Raw genomic sequence first — 18304 nt, 5'->3', positions numbered from 1 at the left:
AATGCAAATCATGGCTTTCAGGCTCCATTGATACCATTGTGCTTTGGTTAATGTGTAATTGTTTAAAGAACAAGTGTATTCTGTTGGTTAATAATTTGCTATAAATTCCAAAGTGGTGCATAGGCCTTTTATAAGAGGAATTCCAATAACTGCTACTGTGCTGAAAATGAGAAAAGGGTAGCTTTTATTTTCTATGGCTTCATTAAGGTGTATAATAATTAACATATAACAGTTAGCTAATGGCAATGTAGCATCAAATGTTAGACTGAATATATAACTTACCAACATTTAAAAAAAAAAAATGTAAATCATAATACAAAAGGGCTACATTTGAGTTAATAAATCCACCTTGTGTTTGTTGACATGAAGCCACCTTATCTTTAACACTGATGCCCACTGATGCCCCTTTCACACCAGCGCCTTTTCAGCTCCGGCTCGGAGCTAGAGCCTGAAAAGCGCTGGGTTTTCCAGTTCACACCGGAGCTGCGCCGGCTCTTAGCTCCGGAATCCGCTTCATTTCCAGCTCCAAAAAATTGTCGGTCCAGAGGCAAGAGCTTTGGAGCTAAGAGGTGACGTCGCTTACGTCTCTCTTACGTCGAGGCGTGCAGGAAACTAAACCCACCTCCCATGGCTCGACTGTCATGCCTGCCTACAAGCAGTAGTGCCTATAAACACACTTTATAAAGTCAGGCAACACTAACCAGGCTTCGTGTGATTCTGTTTATTTGTGCCTTACTTTGACCATCCGTTCACTGTTATCGATCATTGTGGAGAGAGGCAGACGTGTTGTTTTGTATTATTGCAGCTATCGGATGCAAGTAGTCAGTTTAGCTTCGGTTGCTATGCTAACATCACCCGTTTTATACCAGAGAAACTTTCATAACAGCGTTGTGATACCAAACAGTGTCAATTCAGACTGACACACATTCACTTAGGGTAAGGGGAACTGGGGATATGCATCAGCTGCTTGTGTGAGTCGGACAGTGAATACTTTAGAGCGGCCGCTGCAGTGTGAGCTAACCGGGAGCTAACGGGAGAATAAACTCCCGTGGAAGAGCAGCACTGCAGCGGTCGGTAAATGCTGCAGAAACACATTAATAAACAATGAACCACGGCACTCTGGAGAAAAGTATAAGGTTGTAGAAGTCGTTATTCAATTTATTCTGGCTTCGTGTGATTAAAAGCAACACGATCATCGACCCGACGCAGTTGTTGTTGTTGTTGTGAGCTGCCGTTGGGGGGCAAATCAGCGATGTAAACGGTGACGTCATGACGCAGCAAGGGCAGCTCTGGGGCGCCAGTGGGCGGTGTGCACAGAGCGGGAGCTGAAAAGGGAAACTGGAGCTGAACCAGAAAAGCTCCCGCTCGGAGCTAGAAACTGAAAAGCGCTGGTGTGAAAGCCGCATCTGTGAACTTTTAAAGACCCATGTATTCTTCCTGTGAGCTGTAACAGCAGATGCCTCCCTGACAAAGGCCTGATTGTCGGTGCTCAGCTCAGTGTGAAAGGAGCATCTCCGTGTCCCCGCTCAGCTGCTGAGCCGACGGATCTGTCTCCGCTGTGGCCCCAGCAGCAGCAGCAGCAGCAGGGCCCGACTGCGGCCCCGGCCCCCAGCAGCAGGGCCCGTCTGCGGCCCCCAGCAGCAGCAGCAGCAGGGCCCGTCTGCGACCCCCAGCAGCAGCAACAGCAGCAGCAGGGCCCGACTGCGGCCCCCAGCAGCAGCATCAGGGCCCGGCTGCGGCCCCGGCCCCCAGCAGCATCAGGGCCCGGCTGCGGCCCCGGCCCCCAGCAGCAGCAGGGCCCGGCTGCGGCCCCGGCCCCCAGCAGCATCAGGGCCCGGCTGCGGCCCCGGCCCCCAGCAGCAGCAGGGCCCGGCTGCGGCCCCGGCCCCCAGCAGCAGCAGGGCCCGGCTGCGGCCCCGGCCCCCAGCAGCAGCAGGGCCTGGCTGCGGCCATGTGCAGCCCCGGAGCATCAGCTCATAACCCCGTCTCTACTCTCTTCCCTAAGAGCAGGAAACCTCCTTCAAGCTGTGTTTTATTTATTTACACTGTGGATGTAGACTATTTCACAGTTTAAATGTCAGGTGCAGCCTGAGTGTTTGAGCATGAAGAACACATCCTCCATCTTTAAGCAAAACAAGGTATTGCCATAATTGACCCGTGCACCAGGTTTCCTGCTGGAAGTCAAGGTTCCGCGCTGATGTAAGACCCGTGGCACTCTGTAATCATGTCCATACACAGCCAGGATTTAACTACACTCTGGAGGGGAAGACACAGGGCTTAAGTGGATTTTATTTCAAGGTTCCCTTTCAGGGAAAATTGGCAGCACAGGCTAGAATTCAGATCCCCCTTGAATTACGAGCAAAACTTTTGGTTTGAATTATTCTGATGTCCACTTGTTGATTGTACTCTTAAGGAACACTACATTTTTACATGCCATTCTTAAGCTAATGGATTTCAAACTGAGAGTGAAATGTGAAGGATTGTCCTTGGTGTGTGTGTTTAATAAATGCTAAGGTTTAGGCTATAAATGATTATCCAATCATGAAGTAGTGAAAACTATTTATTTTATAACAATGACAAGCTTTACTGGATTGTCTGAGAGAAACAGTCCTCAGCACTCTTTTTGCTAAAGCATTTATTTTGCAGTTTTTCACAGAACATTAGCCGCTTTCAGTACTTTGCCGTACTTAGTTCCCAGCACTTAGTTCCCCCATGGAACTAAGAGCAGATCGCGTTCACACCGGAATAAATCCCTGAGGGAGGATTAGGCAAATGAAGCCGCTGACGTCACTTCTTCTTCTTCTGTTTAGGGTTTACTGGCAGGCCGCAAAACAACTTCACGGCGTATACTGCCACCCGAAGTCCCCAGCCGGAAGTCCCCGGAGTTGGGGAATGGCTTCCGAGTAAATCGCCAGAACGCCGACACCTCCTCATCTCCACCGCTCCCATGTTTTGTTGTGTTGCCAAGTTAGTCTCTCTCCGTTGGTGCGCTGGGCGAATGCTAATAATGCTAATGCCAGCAAATACAATGGCTGCTTCACAAAACCTTTCCGAGTTTTACGGGGCGTGGTTTGCAGAAATTGGAACTGTTCTCCCCAGGAAAGTCCCTGCTCTCTCGCAGGGACTGAAAAGGGGGGGAAAGTTCTCATGAACTAAGTTCTCTTTTTGGTGTGAACGCAAAATCCCAGGAATTATCGGAACTAAAAGGTTGAAAGTACGGGGAAAAGTACTCCGGTGTGAAAGCGCCTATGGGCATGCGGCTTGGGCTCCAATGCTTTTGTAATCCTAAAGAAGCTCGCTTTCATCATTTATAAGATCCCCGGGTACCCTCAGTCCTCTGCCAACCGCAATCTAAAGAGCTACATTTATAAAAAACACATGTATGTGCACAATCTATCTCTTGTACTGTCTCCGTGATTTCAGCTGGGCTGATCTTTGTATCACTCTTCACCTTAACCACGAGGACCAGACAATCTTGAAGTCCTCACCCCACCCCCACTCAACACCTTTCGCTCCCCTTCAGCAACACCTCTCCAGACACACTGATACTGCTCCACACAGTGTGATAAAGGGCCTGCGTGGGCCAGGGCTGCCACCCTGGCCCACGCAGGCCTATCGGGGAAATACACCCCAAAATATCATTCACATTCGTTTTGTAGTAATGTGTAACTATAATTCATGACATGACAGTCTGCAGAGATGATGTCATGAGCTATAAATCATGCAGCTGCTATAGACAGTAAATAAAAGAAACCCTGAGATGTTTTAATGGATTATAGACGTGTTCTATTGCAGCTGGTGCTGTCCATTACAGCTCAATGGATGACATCATCAATACTTTCACTGGTTCCGTGTCTATGGAACCATTTCACGTGATGACATCATGAATTAATTTAACTTTAGTGATTAAATGATATTTATTTACCCACAAAAGGACTATTTGTATATCAATAAGTCCCTGTGTTAACTTGAAGTCCTGATGAGAAAGTGTGTCTTGAACGCCTGAAGCACTTTAATATGTTAACTTGCTTTTCACAATGTTGCTACCCTTTTGTTTTAACCGTATTCTTATTTGATTCTATTTTATACTCATTTGGCCTTTTCTCTGCACTGTCCATGTTTTTGTAAATAATAAAGGATTTCTGAATGTCCATGGTGAACGAAGAATAAAAAACAGAGACAAATCTTCATTCACCTGGCGGCATGCAAAGACCTCATTAAGTGAATAAGTGGTGAGTAATGTGATGTACCAAGTGAATGCAATCAGTGGCAAACATACATGTAACAAATCATCAGTTTCAGGTGGACGTTCCCGTTAATGACGTGTGGTCATAGCTCTGATGTATGACCATAAGCTGCTAGGAGTAGAGTTCTATGAGTTATTGATCTTATTGATGGAACCCTCGTTCTGTTGGCTGCTAACCCAGAGCGGAGCCAGCTTGTACACCCTCAGCTCCAAGAGCCAGGTGATGGTGTTTCTGGGTGAAGGATCCTCCACACAGCTGACGGTCTCCTGCAGGACCACATGACGTGTTCAAAAGTGCCCCCATCTGTCACTTGAAAGGGCCCTGTCCTCAAAGCACAAGAGACAGAGGTTATAACCAAATGGTTCTCAAAAGAGTCCGGTCGGACAGATTGGACGGAGCTTGTTGTTCCGCAGCCGCTCCACAGGAGGGAACGCAGTGATTGGATTGTCACATGGCTCATCTGAAGCATCCCTGTTCTCTGAGGTCGGATCTGACAGACTTTAGAGCACTGCTGGAAACCCATCATGTTCCTATTATTTGTCAATAACGACCTGGCAGTTGTTGCTCACTGTTGGGTTGGAGATGAGAGGCTGGATGAAGAGCAAGCGTCACGGATACGGTTCCCTGATTGCTTCCATTAGAGAATCCCCTTCCAAGTTCTCGCTTTATGACAGCTGTTAATCAAACCCCTGTCTTTCATTTGGATGGTGAGGTTATCTATGGTCACATGGGTTGAGCTGGTAATAGAGAGCAGGCAGGAATGAGAATAACCTTTATTAGTTTATCATTGTGGTCTGCGTATTCCAGTCCTTTCATCAAAGAGGACCAAATGAAATGATTTCAAAATAAAACAGTTTTTATTGATTGTGTAATAAAGGTTTGGCATTGAACTAGAGACATACTGCAGTCTTTTTTTATTTCCTTTTAAATCATCTTGAAATATTTATAGCAGCATATATTTTAAATACATTTGATTTGGATACACTTGCAGTGTTCGTTGGGGCCGGTATCCTGATGGGAGTATTTTCCAGCGGCACAATAGTAACTCTGCACCCTTTCAGGCGCTGATCCTCCTGGGTGAAAGTTGAGTGTCCTGCCCCCCCCCCCCCCCCCCTCGGTGAGCCTCAGATTTGTGATGTTGCCTCGACCCTCTTGAGATTTGAAGGACAAAAGCTCAGTCCTGAGCCCTCCTCCCAGACATCACACTGTACTCACTCCCTTCTTCACGGGCAGCGAGAAGTTGAATATTTTCAAAAAACATTTAAACTGGCAGTATTTTCCCAACAGAAGAATTGTGATACACTGTTTTACAAAAGCAATTAAGTAGGTTTTTTCTATGTATTTGTATTTACATTTCAGGCTCTTGAAATATGTCCTTGGAGTTATGACATCCCGTAATCTAGAATGCATCTAATTTAAATTGAAATTCATTTGAAAATAACCGTCGCGCTCAGGCTCAAAGCACATCTGGATTAAACAATAGTGTTGTTAAAAAAAAGAAATGTGAACGCGTGTTTTCAACATTTAAACGTCTTTGTGAAAATGTGCCCGTGGTCACGGCTAAAGGGAACATTGTAACATTATCTCCGGAAAGATAGTTCGACCCTAAACACGGAGTACGGATCATAACTCTGTGATTCAGCTGCTATGTGACATGAGTTCTTTCACTATCCTGCCCCCCCCCCCCGCGTGTTGCCTGGACGGTGAGAAGTGAAGATGAAGGAGCCGTGTGTTGATCCAAGGTCAGGAATGGAGAGCCTGAGTGTTAAAACTCTTTTGTAGACGGGCCCGCACACCCCGACCCGTCCCATCACACTGAGTGTAGCCCCACAGAGTCAAGAGAGGACATCTCTCAGTGAGACATGTCCTCGTCCCAGCAGCACAGATAAGACATTGCACATGAATTAGAGGTAAATACAAAACAATACGTAGACCATGTATAAGATATACATAGCAGTAGAAGATACACAAAATATGCAAAACTGTGAATATATATATATAAATATATCAATAATGAAGGATATCTCTAGAGTATATTGAATACACAATATAAATATACAAATATACAGAATAAAAGGCAGCACACATTATGCTTGTCCAGCCTATCAACCTCACAAAATGTAAACATTGAATACAATACACTGAAAACATTTTAATTAAATGTATCGTGTCGTCAGATTTCCCATAACTGTATTAGGTTAGTTGCAATAATATTAAGTTTAATTAATTAATATTATTGCTTTAACTAACCTAATACAGTTATGTGAAATCTGTCGACACGATACATTTAATTAAAGGCAACGGTTCACTTGTATACTGTATATACTGTATACACTTTAGAATGAACATTTGAGTTAGCGGAATAAAGGACCAGACTCCCGGGTCCCCAGAGGAAGAGGTGTGTTGTGGTCTGTCAGCGTGTCCGGAGACGGCAGGACAAACACCTCACCGGCCGGGCTCAGTGTGAGCGCTGAGGACTCTCAGGGAACCAAACGCCCCCCCCCACAGCTGGCCCTGGTGCAGGACCACGATGTCACTTTGAGACGGTTCTATATGGAAACAAATGGAAAAGCACATTCTGGATCGTGTACCGTATAGCCCGTCCCCTGTGTTACAGCACATTGTGACTTCTCATGGTATTCAAATACATAACGAGACAAAGCCGTAGTGAGTTTAGGGCGTGTGCACTCCTCCACATAGAACGGATTCATCTTTATTAAATACTACATTTTATTTGAATGAAGATAAAAGTGTGTGATTGTGACCTTTGCTTGAAAGGTTACTTTGATCAAGCTGTGTGGAACAAGGCTGTGCTCTACTGACCTTCCCCACAGCGGTCTCACGTTGGTCCGATGAACAACAGAGGCCCGGATGCAGCAGCATCTGAAGGTTACACATTGTCTCTGAATGGGCTTGGATGAAAAGCACGAGGCGCGGATCGTCCCAGTAATTGTAATAGAATGATTCAATGTCTTGTTCAGTGTTTGCACAATAGTGGTAATACTGTGTGTACGTGTCTTAGAATTGGATTACACGAGTGCCTCGTTGTGTTGTTCAAAAAACACTATGTGACTTCCTTGTTTCATACACATCATATAATCAGCCCGAATGTTTTTGATGTAAAAAGACAGTAACTATTTCTAAGGAAGATTGTAAAACTATAATAACAGTGGCATTTTCTTTTTTAAATATTAGTCTAATCAAGTCCATTACGTTTATTTTCATGACATAACATTTAGCTTTCATCCAAAGTGACTTCCAATGAACCATAAAGGTCCAAGCTCAGAACAACAAAAGAAGTCCGGACACTTATCAGGGTTTTATATTTTGAACCTATCACTGATATTTCCAGACGTGACTTAATAGGTGACATGAGATATGTGCTTCTCCTTAAGTGATACGGTCTCTTTAGTGTCCTTGGAGAACTTCAGGAATCTTTAATGGTATTTTATGAGGGAAAAAATAGCATTAAAGTCAGGTCAGTGTGTGGACCATACGTCCCCACAGGCACACAATAACTCACGTCCTCTGGGGACATTATTATTCTGTTCCAGAGTCATTTCTCTAGGATTTCAATCCAACTGCATACTTGAAGTATTTCCGAGTAGTGGGTCCGGGTGCTTTCTTATGCTAATGCGGGTCTGACATCAGCAGTGAGATCAAAGCAGGGCAGGGGGGGCTTCTTTAAAGCTGAGTCTGCCCCCACCCAGCCTCACTCTGTCTGCACGCACACACTCCGCGGCACCACTCCCGACACACACCATGCGTACCTGTCCGGACATATGCTACCCCCCGACACTGGATTGTACTCATGCATCAGACTGAAACTGTCCAAAGGATATTCCGAGCGCCTGAGACTTTGTTCCGGACTGCTTTTGTTCCTCGCTGAGCGGCAGAAGGTGAGCTGAAACGGTTTGGCTGAAGTCCGTGTGTCTTTGCGCACGAGAGAGAGAGTTAGTTTCTTCCATGGAGCGATTACAAAGCTGATTGTTTGGCTGTGTGTGAGTTATTTGTTGGGGGAAGTGTGGGATGATTTGTACATCGGAACAAAATTGTATCAAATCAAACTTTATTGTTTTTAAAATCATAAAAGTGTTCAGATTTCCCAGCCTTTGCGCAGGCTGCTCCTTAAGGCTGAGGTCTAAAGACAACATGTATTTCTTCTTAAACGGATTTGCAGGCAGCATGGTTACAGGTTATGATAGAAACATCACCTTGTTAGTGAATCTGCACGGATGAGATCCTGCTCGGTGTACCGGGAGTCCTCCGCGCGCCCTGCGCTGCTTATCTCGGCTCGGTGTGGCACACACATCGCAGGGTGTGTGTGAGTGTGTGAGGCTATCAGCCTTTATCTCTCAGGGGAAACAGGAGCTGCCATGTCGCCCTCTTCGGCCAGATGCATATTAAACAGTGAATCCACTTGAGGCCGTGATCTCTGAGATATGACGCAAAGCGGAGGAAACACTGTGAATACGCAGGAAAGACTGTAATCCAAGATGTATGATAGGCCGCATTATTGTATCATTGTAGTTTACAGGTCAGAATCCCGTTGCTTGGAAAGGTGTTGGTCGAGTTTGAATAATCATTATCACACAGTTTCGAACGCGTCTCCGCCAATCAGCGGACTGGATCTCTGAAAGCTCGCTATCACTATCGGCAGTTTTAATGCGCTCAGCTTAAGCTCTCTTCAAAGACATTTCTTATCAACAGCTCATCATCAGATCATGCCTCTGACGCGCTGATTGAAGATTAGCGCGCGGAACACACTCCAGCTACAATTCTTTAAACGTGTCCGTGTGAAACAGGCTCGATGTAATTACTCTGACCAACGAGCTTCTTTAGAGGAAACACGCAGCAGTGTTTCAGCCTCAACGTAAAGCACAAGTACTGGAGATTGTATCAAACAGCGCTGCCCAAAGTAGGGCCCGGGGGCCAAAGATGGCGCGCCAAATGTACTTCTCAAAAACATTTTCAATTTCAAAAATATATAGGCTAATATAAATCAGTGTAAGTGTTCTTTAAATATGTTGGAACCCTATTAAAATTGATTTCTCACTATAGTTGAGTGATACCGAAAGTTTGACGCCAGTGGTGTATGTTGGGTAATAAGTTACCCCTTGGTATGGAATATTCATGCCCCAACAATGGGATATTACATTCAACAATCACCTATGACTTTATTGCTGTATGATATAATTATGTGGCTACAAAACAACAGACTCAATCACTTCCAACTCGCTGAGGAAAGTCAGCGCTGACTTGCACAATCTGCAGAAACATTTCCGACAGACCTCGTTCACATTTCTTTGTCCTGAAAGTTTCTACTTGTCCTCGTGTAAAAGGAGCTGCAATACCACGGATGTTGTTAAAATTGTGTTTGCATGCTTACAAAAGTATTTCTTGCAAAACACGACTATTCGACTCATTTCAATTGTTTCGCTTTAGTTATCCCTTACTCATTGTGTGCGTAATGTTTGACATTCCTTCATTCGATCTTTCTGCCACCGGATTTGATTTGGTAATAAATAACCAAGTATGTCAGAGCTCACACACAGGCTCCCACAACGATTCTTTGACTTTATTCTGCTCAGCAAATCTAAGTATACTGGAAAAGTTAGAACTGGCATGTTGTGGCATTGCAAAGTCGTAATTAATGTTTTATTCTTCACAGGGTTTAGAGGAGGAGGTCGTGCCATGAGAGCTGACTTTTGAGTCTGAGTCGAGAAGCCCAGCAGCCTTTGTGTGTCCTGTGTGTGTCCCGTGTGAAGCGTCCCACCATGAGGAGCAGCTCTCATGTCCTGCCTCTCGGTGTGCTCACGGCTCTGCTGCTGTCTCAGGTCTGCTCGGGCATCAAATGGCTGTAAGTATTCCGAGGAGTGGCGCCGTCTCATTCGGCTTTTACATTCAAACAATCCCCAAACAGATGACGTAAGGTAGATACGCGATATATGCTCTTTTCTGCATGTTTTATGGAAGGGAGGGCCCGTGGCAGCTTTAAAATGGGCCCCAACATTCCTCAGGTTGCTCCTGATGGAGGGAGAGGATAGGCGCTGGACATGTGTCTGAGCAAGGGGACATTAGATTGACAGTTCCTCACATTATGAAGGGAAACCTTTTTGTTTTATTAACTCTATTGCGGCTTCAGTAAAAGGAGCAACATGTCGGATCACTTGTACCCCTGCTGTAGAGTAATAATAAGAGTGGAATAAGAGGGCGATGACAGACAGACAGCCCAGTGTGTGTCGTCTAGTTAGGCCTCAATCCGTGTAAAAATAGTGCGCTGCCGAGCCTACATGTTGACACAAATGTTGATTTCTCCACGCTGTCTTTATGGTTAAAGTAAACAATAATTTCACCATATTTCTGGAAAGTCCGTCAAGTTACCAAGTTGCTATTTTTGTGTTGAAGTTATGTTATTGTTTGGTATTCCTGTAACCCCTTTCGTTGTCTGCGTGTTCTGCTGCGTGTCTCTTTGTCTGAGCGCTGTGAAAACACAATATCCACGGCCTCTTGTCAGAGAGTGCTGTAATGCTCGCGGTGCGAAGGCTGAAGCAGATGTACCATGAGAGCAGGGGTGGCATGTGCTAAACCTAAGCTCCTACAGTCCTGATGATGCACGGCGGTGCAATGCAAAACAGATGCGGCTGTAAACACCTGTGAGTGCCGGGTTACCCCCGGTCCACTGGAGTCACAGCTTATCATTGGGCACAGAGTGGCGGCCCCTTGGCCCCTAATGCAAAACAGGCCAAGGTGCAGGCGGCGCTGCCTGGTTCTCACAAACTCTCCACAGTTCAGAAATGAGAGATCAGAGCGGACCTGCGGTCTCTCTGTTAAGTTAATACTTAATCAGTTTTAAATGTTTAACTCCAATGTGTGCACCCTTTAATAGTCTGTATCCATGATTCATGTCAAACTGAGGCCACCGAGGGCCGTGCTTACTGTGCTGGGAAAAGCAAATATAGAAGGATCACAGTTTCTCATCAGACTGCTGATCTGATTTTCTGGTTTTTATATTTTGGGAATATCCATAGACATCTTCTGTGCTTCAACAAGAAGAGAAGCCCTGCGCCAAGAACGTGTCACTTATACTTTCTTTTGGGATTTACCCCGTGATAAGATGGTTCTCCGCCAGAATATTTCCCCTCCTGAAATATTATCTGTTTCAAGTGTTTGATCGGATGTTTCTCATAGGCTTGAAATGTGTGTGAAATTGCTATCACACACATTTAACTGAAACGTACAGCTTCCCACAATCGTGGTTATTTCATCGTCATGAAACAAAAGAGGTCAGCTCCCGTCATGTATTGTGCATACTGACCCCAGCTCCTCTTTGTGCCCAGGTCGATATCACACGCCCCGGCGTCTCTCCACATCAACCAGACCCAGCACTGTAAGCTGCTGCCGGGCATGGTGTCCTCCCAGGCCCAGCTGTGTCGCAGCAACCTGGAGCTCATGCAGACCATCGTCACCGCCGCACGGGAGGTCAAGAAGACGTGTCAGAAGACGTTTTCTGACATGCGCTGGAACTGCTCCTCCATTGACATCCCAAACGATGTCCAGAAGTATCGGCCAGACCTCGAACGAGGTATGATCCTTCACCGCTTGGAATGACAGCGCAGACATTGTTGTTTCCAGAGAAGTTACTCACAGGACTGACATTCAGTGAATAACCGATCTGAGGTCACGAAGCATTGACTTCTGTTTACAGTAACTTGTGAAATGACCCTCGGCCTCGAGTGGTGTCTGCCCTCAGACGCTGAGCTAGATGTATCTGTCTGCTAATGCTTGTTAATACATGCTTTTTTAATGAAGAATGATGTCCTTCACAAAGAGGATCTCAGGTTTAAGATCACATGTGGCCTCGTCTTTCAACTTTTAGACTGCCGGATGAATTATTCCATTTCCTGGCGGGCCTTTACCAGAGACATGGACTCAACTGTTATTTGAGAAGACATACAACACGTGTATATTCTGCATGATATGACATCGGCTTATTTCTGTAATCTGAAGCATAATCCGACTGCACGCCTGGATGCGTTGCAGTCTGACTTCAGGCTGCTTCTTTTGCCAAAAAGGACTTTAAGTCAGCCGGAGACCGTTTCTGGGTTAGGGTTAGTGGGGGGGGGGGGGGGGGGGTGCAGCGCTCTCAGAAGGGACATGGCTGCCATTTGCCAAATGAAAAGTCTGAACAGGAAATGGCTCATCTCTGTGTAGCGGGGGCTTTGATCTAACCAGCCCGTCTCGGTCACACATGACTTCCCCCTCACTTCCAGTTGCTCCTCGGCCGTTAACATGTGCTTTCTGCGCACGCACATCACCTCCGGTCCACCAGGCTCAGGCTGGGTACAGCGGACAGTGATGGACTGCGTGTGATCGTTACAATTTGTTTTGTTTTTCACCGAGACAGTCGAACACTAAGAAATAAGGAAATAGCAGATCAATTCATTTCAAAGAAGTGGATCATACAAAAGAAGTGGTTTAACAAAAGTCTATAAATGTTTGTATTGGCTTGGTTTGAATGGTAACCAACATCTGTCAAAGCTGACCATTATACCCTGAAAGTATTTTAACAATCGATACATTGTTAAAAGAAATGTTGTAAAGCAATAAGGACAACTATTCACTAGCTCAGTAAATTATAAGAATGTGCTCTTTCTTTTTGGTAGCTGACTGAATAACTGCGGTGACCTCTGACTGTAATGTGTGTGTGAGCATTCTACAAAGACAGACCTATGAATAACTGCATGTCGCTTTGCGGGCTGGGGCTGACGGGGCGTACAGATATCAAATGTGTGTTTCTGTCCTGCCCTCAGGAACCAGAGAGGCTGCGTTTGTGTACGCGCTGTCCGCAGCCACCATCAGCCACACCATAGCGCGGGCGTGCACCACTGGAGATCTGCGGCAGTGCACGTGTGGGCCCATCCCCGCACAGATCCCAGAGCCCGGGTACCGCTGGGGGGGGTGCGCTGACAACCTGCAATACGGTCTGATCATGGGCTCCAAGTTCTCTGACGCGCCCATGAAGATGAAGCGTGCCGGCTCCCACGCCAACAAACTGATGCACCTCCACAACAGCGAAGTCGGGAGACAGGTCAGCAATGTGGCAAAACGTGTAACGCTCAAATGTCTTTTAACAAAACGCATAATTCTCAAGAAATCTAAAATTAGAAAGACAACCCGTTTGAAAGGAAATGAATAGAGGACTTCCTGAACCTTGTAAGCGAGGAAGGAGCGGCCCCCTTTATGAGGAGGGGATTCCTGGACTCTTATGCTAATGAGAGTCCAGCCGCTTTGTAATAAAGGCAATATTCACTCTGGGATTCAATATGCACACCAGGACTGGGCATTGTGAGTTTAATATAGAACATTAAATAAATTAATAACAATATAATAATATTTATGTTTTGTTAAATGATATGTTTTTTTGAGTTGCTTGGGACCATGGACTGATGCAAGACCATGTGCATGCATGTGTTCCTAACACTTCCATAGCCACCCTACTTCTATACGTCTTCCTGATTTGATTTGTGTGAATGTGATGACGAGATGACGAGATGAAGCTCCGTCTCACCTCTCTGTCCTCAGGCCCTGCGAGACGCGCTGGTGATGAAGTGTAAATGTCACGGGGTGTCCGGCTCCTGCTCCATCAGGACCTGCTGGAGGGGCCTGCAGGACCTGAGGGAGATCGCCATGGACCTGAAGATCAAGTACTTGTCTGCCACCAAAGTGGTTCACCGGCCCCTGGGAACCCGCAAGCAGCTGGTCCCCAAAGACATCGACATCCGGCCGGTGAGGGACAACGAGCTGGTGTACCTGCAGAGCTCCTCAGACTTCTGCACTCAGAGCGAGAAACTGGGCTCCATCGGCACGCAGGACAGGTGAGACTGATCAGCGGGCGGAGCGTCGGGAGGCTTTGAAACCATTACGGTTCAAATGACTAATAACCTGTAAACAAGTGTAATCAGTACACACGATGCAGAAGGAATGTCACCTGTTGCCCTTACTTTTGGCTAACATCAATATCAAATTAAATGCAATCAACGCAATAGAAAATAAATATCAAGCAGACATCTTACGACTGGCTCCAAAGCCACAACATAATGACAATGAAAACTATTTGAATTCAAAGTCAATTCCGGCAGTATGCCTACCTACCTATACCGAGTCGTGGACAACAGAATAGCTTACATAAAACACAGATTTTGGTTTCCTTTTCTCCATCGAAAAATGATTGTGAAACCTCCAGCTACTGAAAGCATTGTTTAACTAAAAGTTTATCTCCGGACTTGTTTCACTCGGTGTGAGAAAAGTTGCGAGCATGTGCTTTGTAATGTATTGTTAGTTTAAAACGAATTGCAACACTGTAGTCCGGCCAGGATTCCCCATGTTTATATGTTTGTTATAACAGTCAGACTTTTTGGTTTCATGTAACTCTAAGTACATAAAGTTAGTTGGATTCTTGCATCCTGATTATGCAACATGTAATCCCCGGCCCGACTGGTGTGACTGTGAGAGAGTGATAGTTCTCTGGTGTGGGTTCATCAGCATGACTTGTCTCAGCCACCCATAAGGCCGACTATAGGACACTACGGACCCTGAATGCCATCCAGCATGTTGACTCTGTGACGTGGCGTCCTGCCTGGCGGCCCGCAGAGTTCCAGGCGGGCTGATAAAGGCAGTGGCCCTGAGAGCGCTCTGTCTGCAGCCTGTCTGAGCATGTGTCAGGGAAAAGGCACTGAGAGTGACTGCAGGCGCTATCTAATGACTAATGGCGTTATTCTTAGGACTGAGTGCACTGGAGCTGATATCGGTTGGAGAGGGCCACACAAAAGGGGAAATGGTCGGCTGCAGATAAAGGTTTATTTACACCGGGCAGCTCTGGTGTTTGAGTTGGGACAGTGCTGCGTACAGCTGGGTGGCGCTCTGTGAGAGTGCAGAGGGGAGCCCACGTGTCTGAGGCTCTGACTCGGGCGCAGATCTGGATATGGCACCATTTCCCAGAACTATGTTGCACGGAACGACAGGTCGTGCCCCTGGCTGGCCGCTCTGATCATCTGCTTGTTCACCCGGCATCTCTCAGAACAAAGTGTTGCACACGCACATGCATTCTAGTATGCCGCCTACTAGTGGAGTAAGAAAGCTCCACTAAATGATGTATATATTGTAAATGTCATGAATCATGACTGTCATATCAACTGTCCCTCAGCCATAGGCCACACTACAGATAACCAGAAGACATGCACCATGTCCAGAACACTCTCAGTGTGCAGCCTGATAACGCAGCAGCCGCACAGACATTGTGCTCCTGCCAAATCACGAGGGCCCGCTTTGCGGCTGTGATCACGTGTGACACTGAGTGAGTGTACGTGCCTCGACGCCAGTTATTACTGCTGCCAACAAGGTGGTGTTTTCAGTTTGGTGTGTTGCTGTTTGTCAGCAGGAGAAACGCACAGTGCATGCAACCTGGTAGAGGGTCCGTGGACCCAGGCAGAACGCAGTCAATGTGGCATGGTTCTGAACAGCCTTCTCGGGAAGGTCCGCGCTCTCTGGCCCTTATACGTACATGTCTAGACCAATCGTATCAAGGGATTCTTAAACTCCCCCTCGAGGAGAGGTTCATCACTTTTCAACTTGAATTGACCTCGCTGCTATACGTCGTTAGCTGTGACGCATGCACAGGACCGAGAGCGGGAGACACAGGAGAGCTTCGGGGACAGCCAGAGTCCATCTGAGCAGCCGTCCTAATAGATATCATGTGATCACTGGTAGGAAAAGTGTCACGGCCCTGGGAAGAGACCTGCTTCGAAGCCTGTGCTGTGGTCTTGAAGTACATGACCTAAAGCAGCATATGGGAGCTGCGGAGTGTCCTCCTCCTCCTCCTCCTCTTCCTCTTCCTCCTCCTCCTCCTCCTCCTCCTCCTCCTCCTCCTCCTCCTCCTCCCCCCCCCCCCCCCCATGCTGGTCATTAACACTCTGCCATCATAAAACAATGCAATGATGTGGAGCAGACAGGCTAGAGAAAGGGAGGGCAGCGCCGTGTATTCAGTGTGATTTATGGCGGGGCTATTCTCCGCTCATTCAGAACGCTTTAGGCTTCTGAAATGGGACGCTCCCAAGAGCCCACTGCCCCAAAGGGTCGGGGCACACGGGACTATTGTGCGCTCTGTGCAAACCATTCAGAAAGGAGCTGTAAACGTATTGTCTTAGGTCTGAACCCAAACTGGAAATAGGTGGTTCGGTGCAACGTGTAACCTCCTTGTCCTCCTCTTGTTGAAGCTAAAGCACTATATAACATGAGATTATACTTTAGGATCCCAACATGGGAAAGGTTTTCGTCACAGCAGCATGTTTCACAAAGACATTGCACATCATTTGAAAAATAAAAAGGAAAGGAAATAAACAAACATCAAATAGACACATCTCAAAAAAGAAAATGAAACAGAAAACATATATATAAAAAAGTAAGCTATATACCAGTTGACCCTGAAAGATATAAATCTGTAGACTGTCAGACAAATAAACCCTGAAGCGCCAAATTACAGCCAACACAATTTAAAAGTAAGATATTATTTACATTAAGTGTGCAAGGTATCAATGAAGTGTGCAAGGTATCAATGAAATATACATGTAAAGTGTGAAGAAAAGTCCAGGTATCAAAAGAGGAGCAGGGAGTTCTCGGCCAGCTGATTGGTTAAACAGGTATCGCAGCAGGAATGACTTCCTGTCCCGCTCTGTGTAGCAGCGCAGCTATGATTCTAACATGGCCCCTCTTCGTCTATGCTCCTTCCAGACAGTGCAACAAGACGTCCCTGGGCAGTGACAGCTGTGACCTGATGTGCTGCGGCCGTGGCTACAACCCGTACACGGAGAAGCTGGTGGAGCGCTGCCACTGCAAGTACCACTGGTGCTGCTACGTCACCTGCAAGAAGTGCGAGCGCATCGTGGAGAGATACGTCTGCAAATGAGTCCCGGCAGCACCGAGGCGCAAGATGAACCCAAGCACTACCATACCAAGAAGCTTACTTTTGCCTTAAGCTTTAGCATGTGTATCTCAACAGGAAGTGGTCTCTTCTTGTGTCAGTATCCTTTTTCTATCGAATCTCCAAACTGCTTCTCAGCTTTCTGCTTCACTGACCTGGACGTGGCTGCCGTGCCAGTTTACGTGAAGACCGCCGTCCTCCTGGGTATTTCCTTTTTCTTGTTAATGATTATGAGTCCCCCTGAGAGGGATGTTGAAAGTCTCTATTTTATTATATATCTAATAAAAAGAAATAATATTGGATTTTATGCTGGAGGAGAGGCCTTTTCTTCTCCCTTCACTAGACACAATTGCTTGGCTTCACTCCACGGAAAGGGTCTACACTCTAAAGGATCCGCGGGGTACTTTTCTTTAGGTACTATTACAGCTTTGTTCCTCTGCAGCAATGGACAACAGGGGGAAGAGGAGCACAAAGGGAACTTCAAGTACTTTCAATCATGGAACACTTTTGTGGTTGTTGTTTTGGACTCTCACCATGCGTCCTGAGTGGATCTTCACGTGGATTGAGAGAAGAGCATTACGGACTTTGTGGAATGGTGCCTTATCTCTTTAAGTCTCACATGCAGTTCAAAATATATTCTATTTTTCAGAGCATATGAGCTGAACTCATGGATGTTGTAAACCACTTTTGTGTGGATGTACATACTGTTATTTTGTATACTGAAATAAAGAAAGAAGTATTTATAAAATAATGAAATGCTCTTTACTATCGTCACACGTTACTGGAATGTTTTTATTTGTTATCTTTAATGATGTACTGTGTTCTGTGAAATCCATAGTTACCCAGGCTAATTATTCTAAGCTAAGCAACATTTCCTGTAATTCCCTGAAAATGCAAGGTTTATAGAATAAGACTTTAGCAGAGATGATAGCGCCGTGTGATTGTGATTCAGCTCAGCGCAGCGAGCAGTGCGTGGCAGGCAGCATTCAGTCTGTTGGGGTCTGAATCACACAGCCTGGGAAAGGGTTTGTTTGGACATTCCACCTCCTCACAAAAGGCCATTGCAGAGGGGTTTTGT

General features: G+C 46.1%; 1 protein-coding gene across 1 annotated transcript; it reads left to right on the top strand.

Annotated features, from left to right (window-relative positions):
• Positions 1-7977: 7977 nt before the first annotated feature.
• wnt11 (wingless-type MMTV integration site family, member 11) lies at positions 7978-17950 on the top strand. Its single transcript, XM_034099434.2, has 6 exons — positions 7978-8146; positions 9919-10107; positions 11588-11832; positions 13061-13338; positions 13833-14125; positions 17037-17950. Exons 2-6 carry the CDS (start codon positions 10025-10027, stop codon positions 17209-17211), a joined length of 1074 nt encoding a protein of 357 aa, XP_033955325.1. The 5' UTR covers positions 7978-8146; positions 9919-10024; the 3' UTR covers positions 17212-17950.
• The last annotated feature ends 354 nt before the right edge of the window (positions 17951-18304 follow it).

Source organism: Pseudochaenichthys georgianus, chromosome 14 (assembly GCF_902827115.2).
Source record: "Pseudochaenichthys georgianus chromosome 14, fPseGeo1.2, whole genome shotgun sequence".
In the NCBI taxonomy this organism is placed as follows: Eukaryota; Metazoa; Chordata; class Actinopteri; order Perciformes; family Channichthyidae; genus Pseudochaenichthys; species Pseudochaenichthys georgianus.
This window is presented reverse-complemented; position numbering and strand designations above follow the sequence as displayed.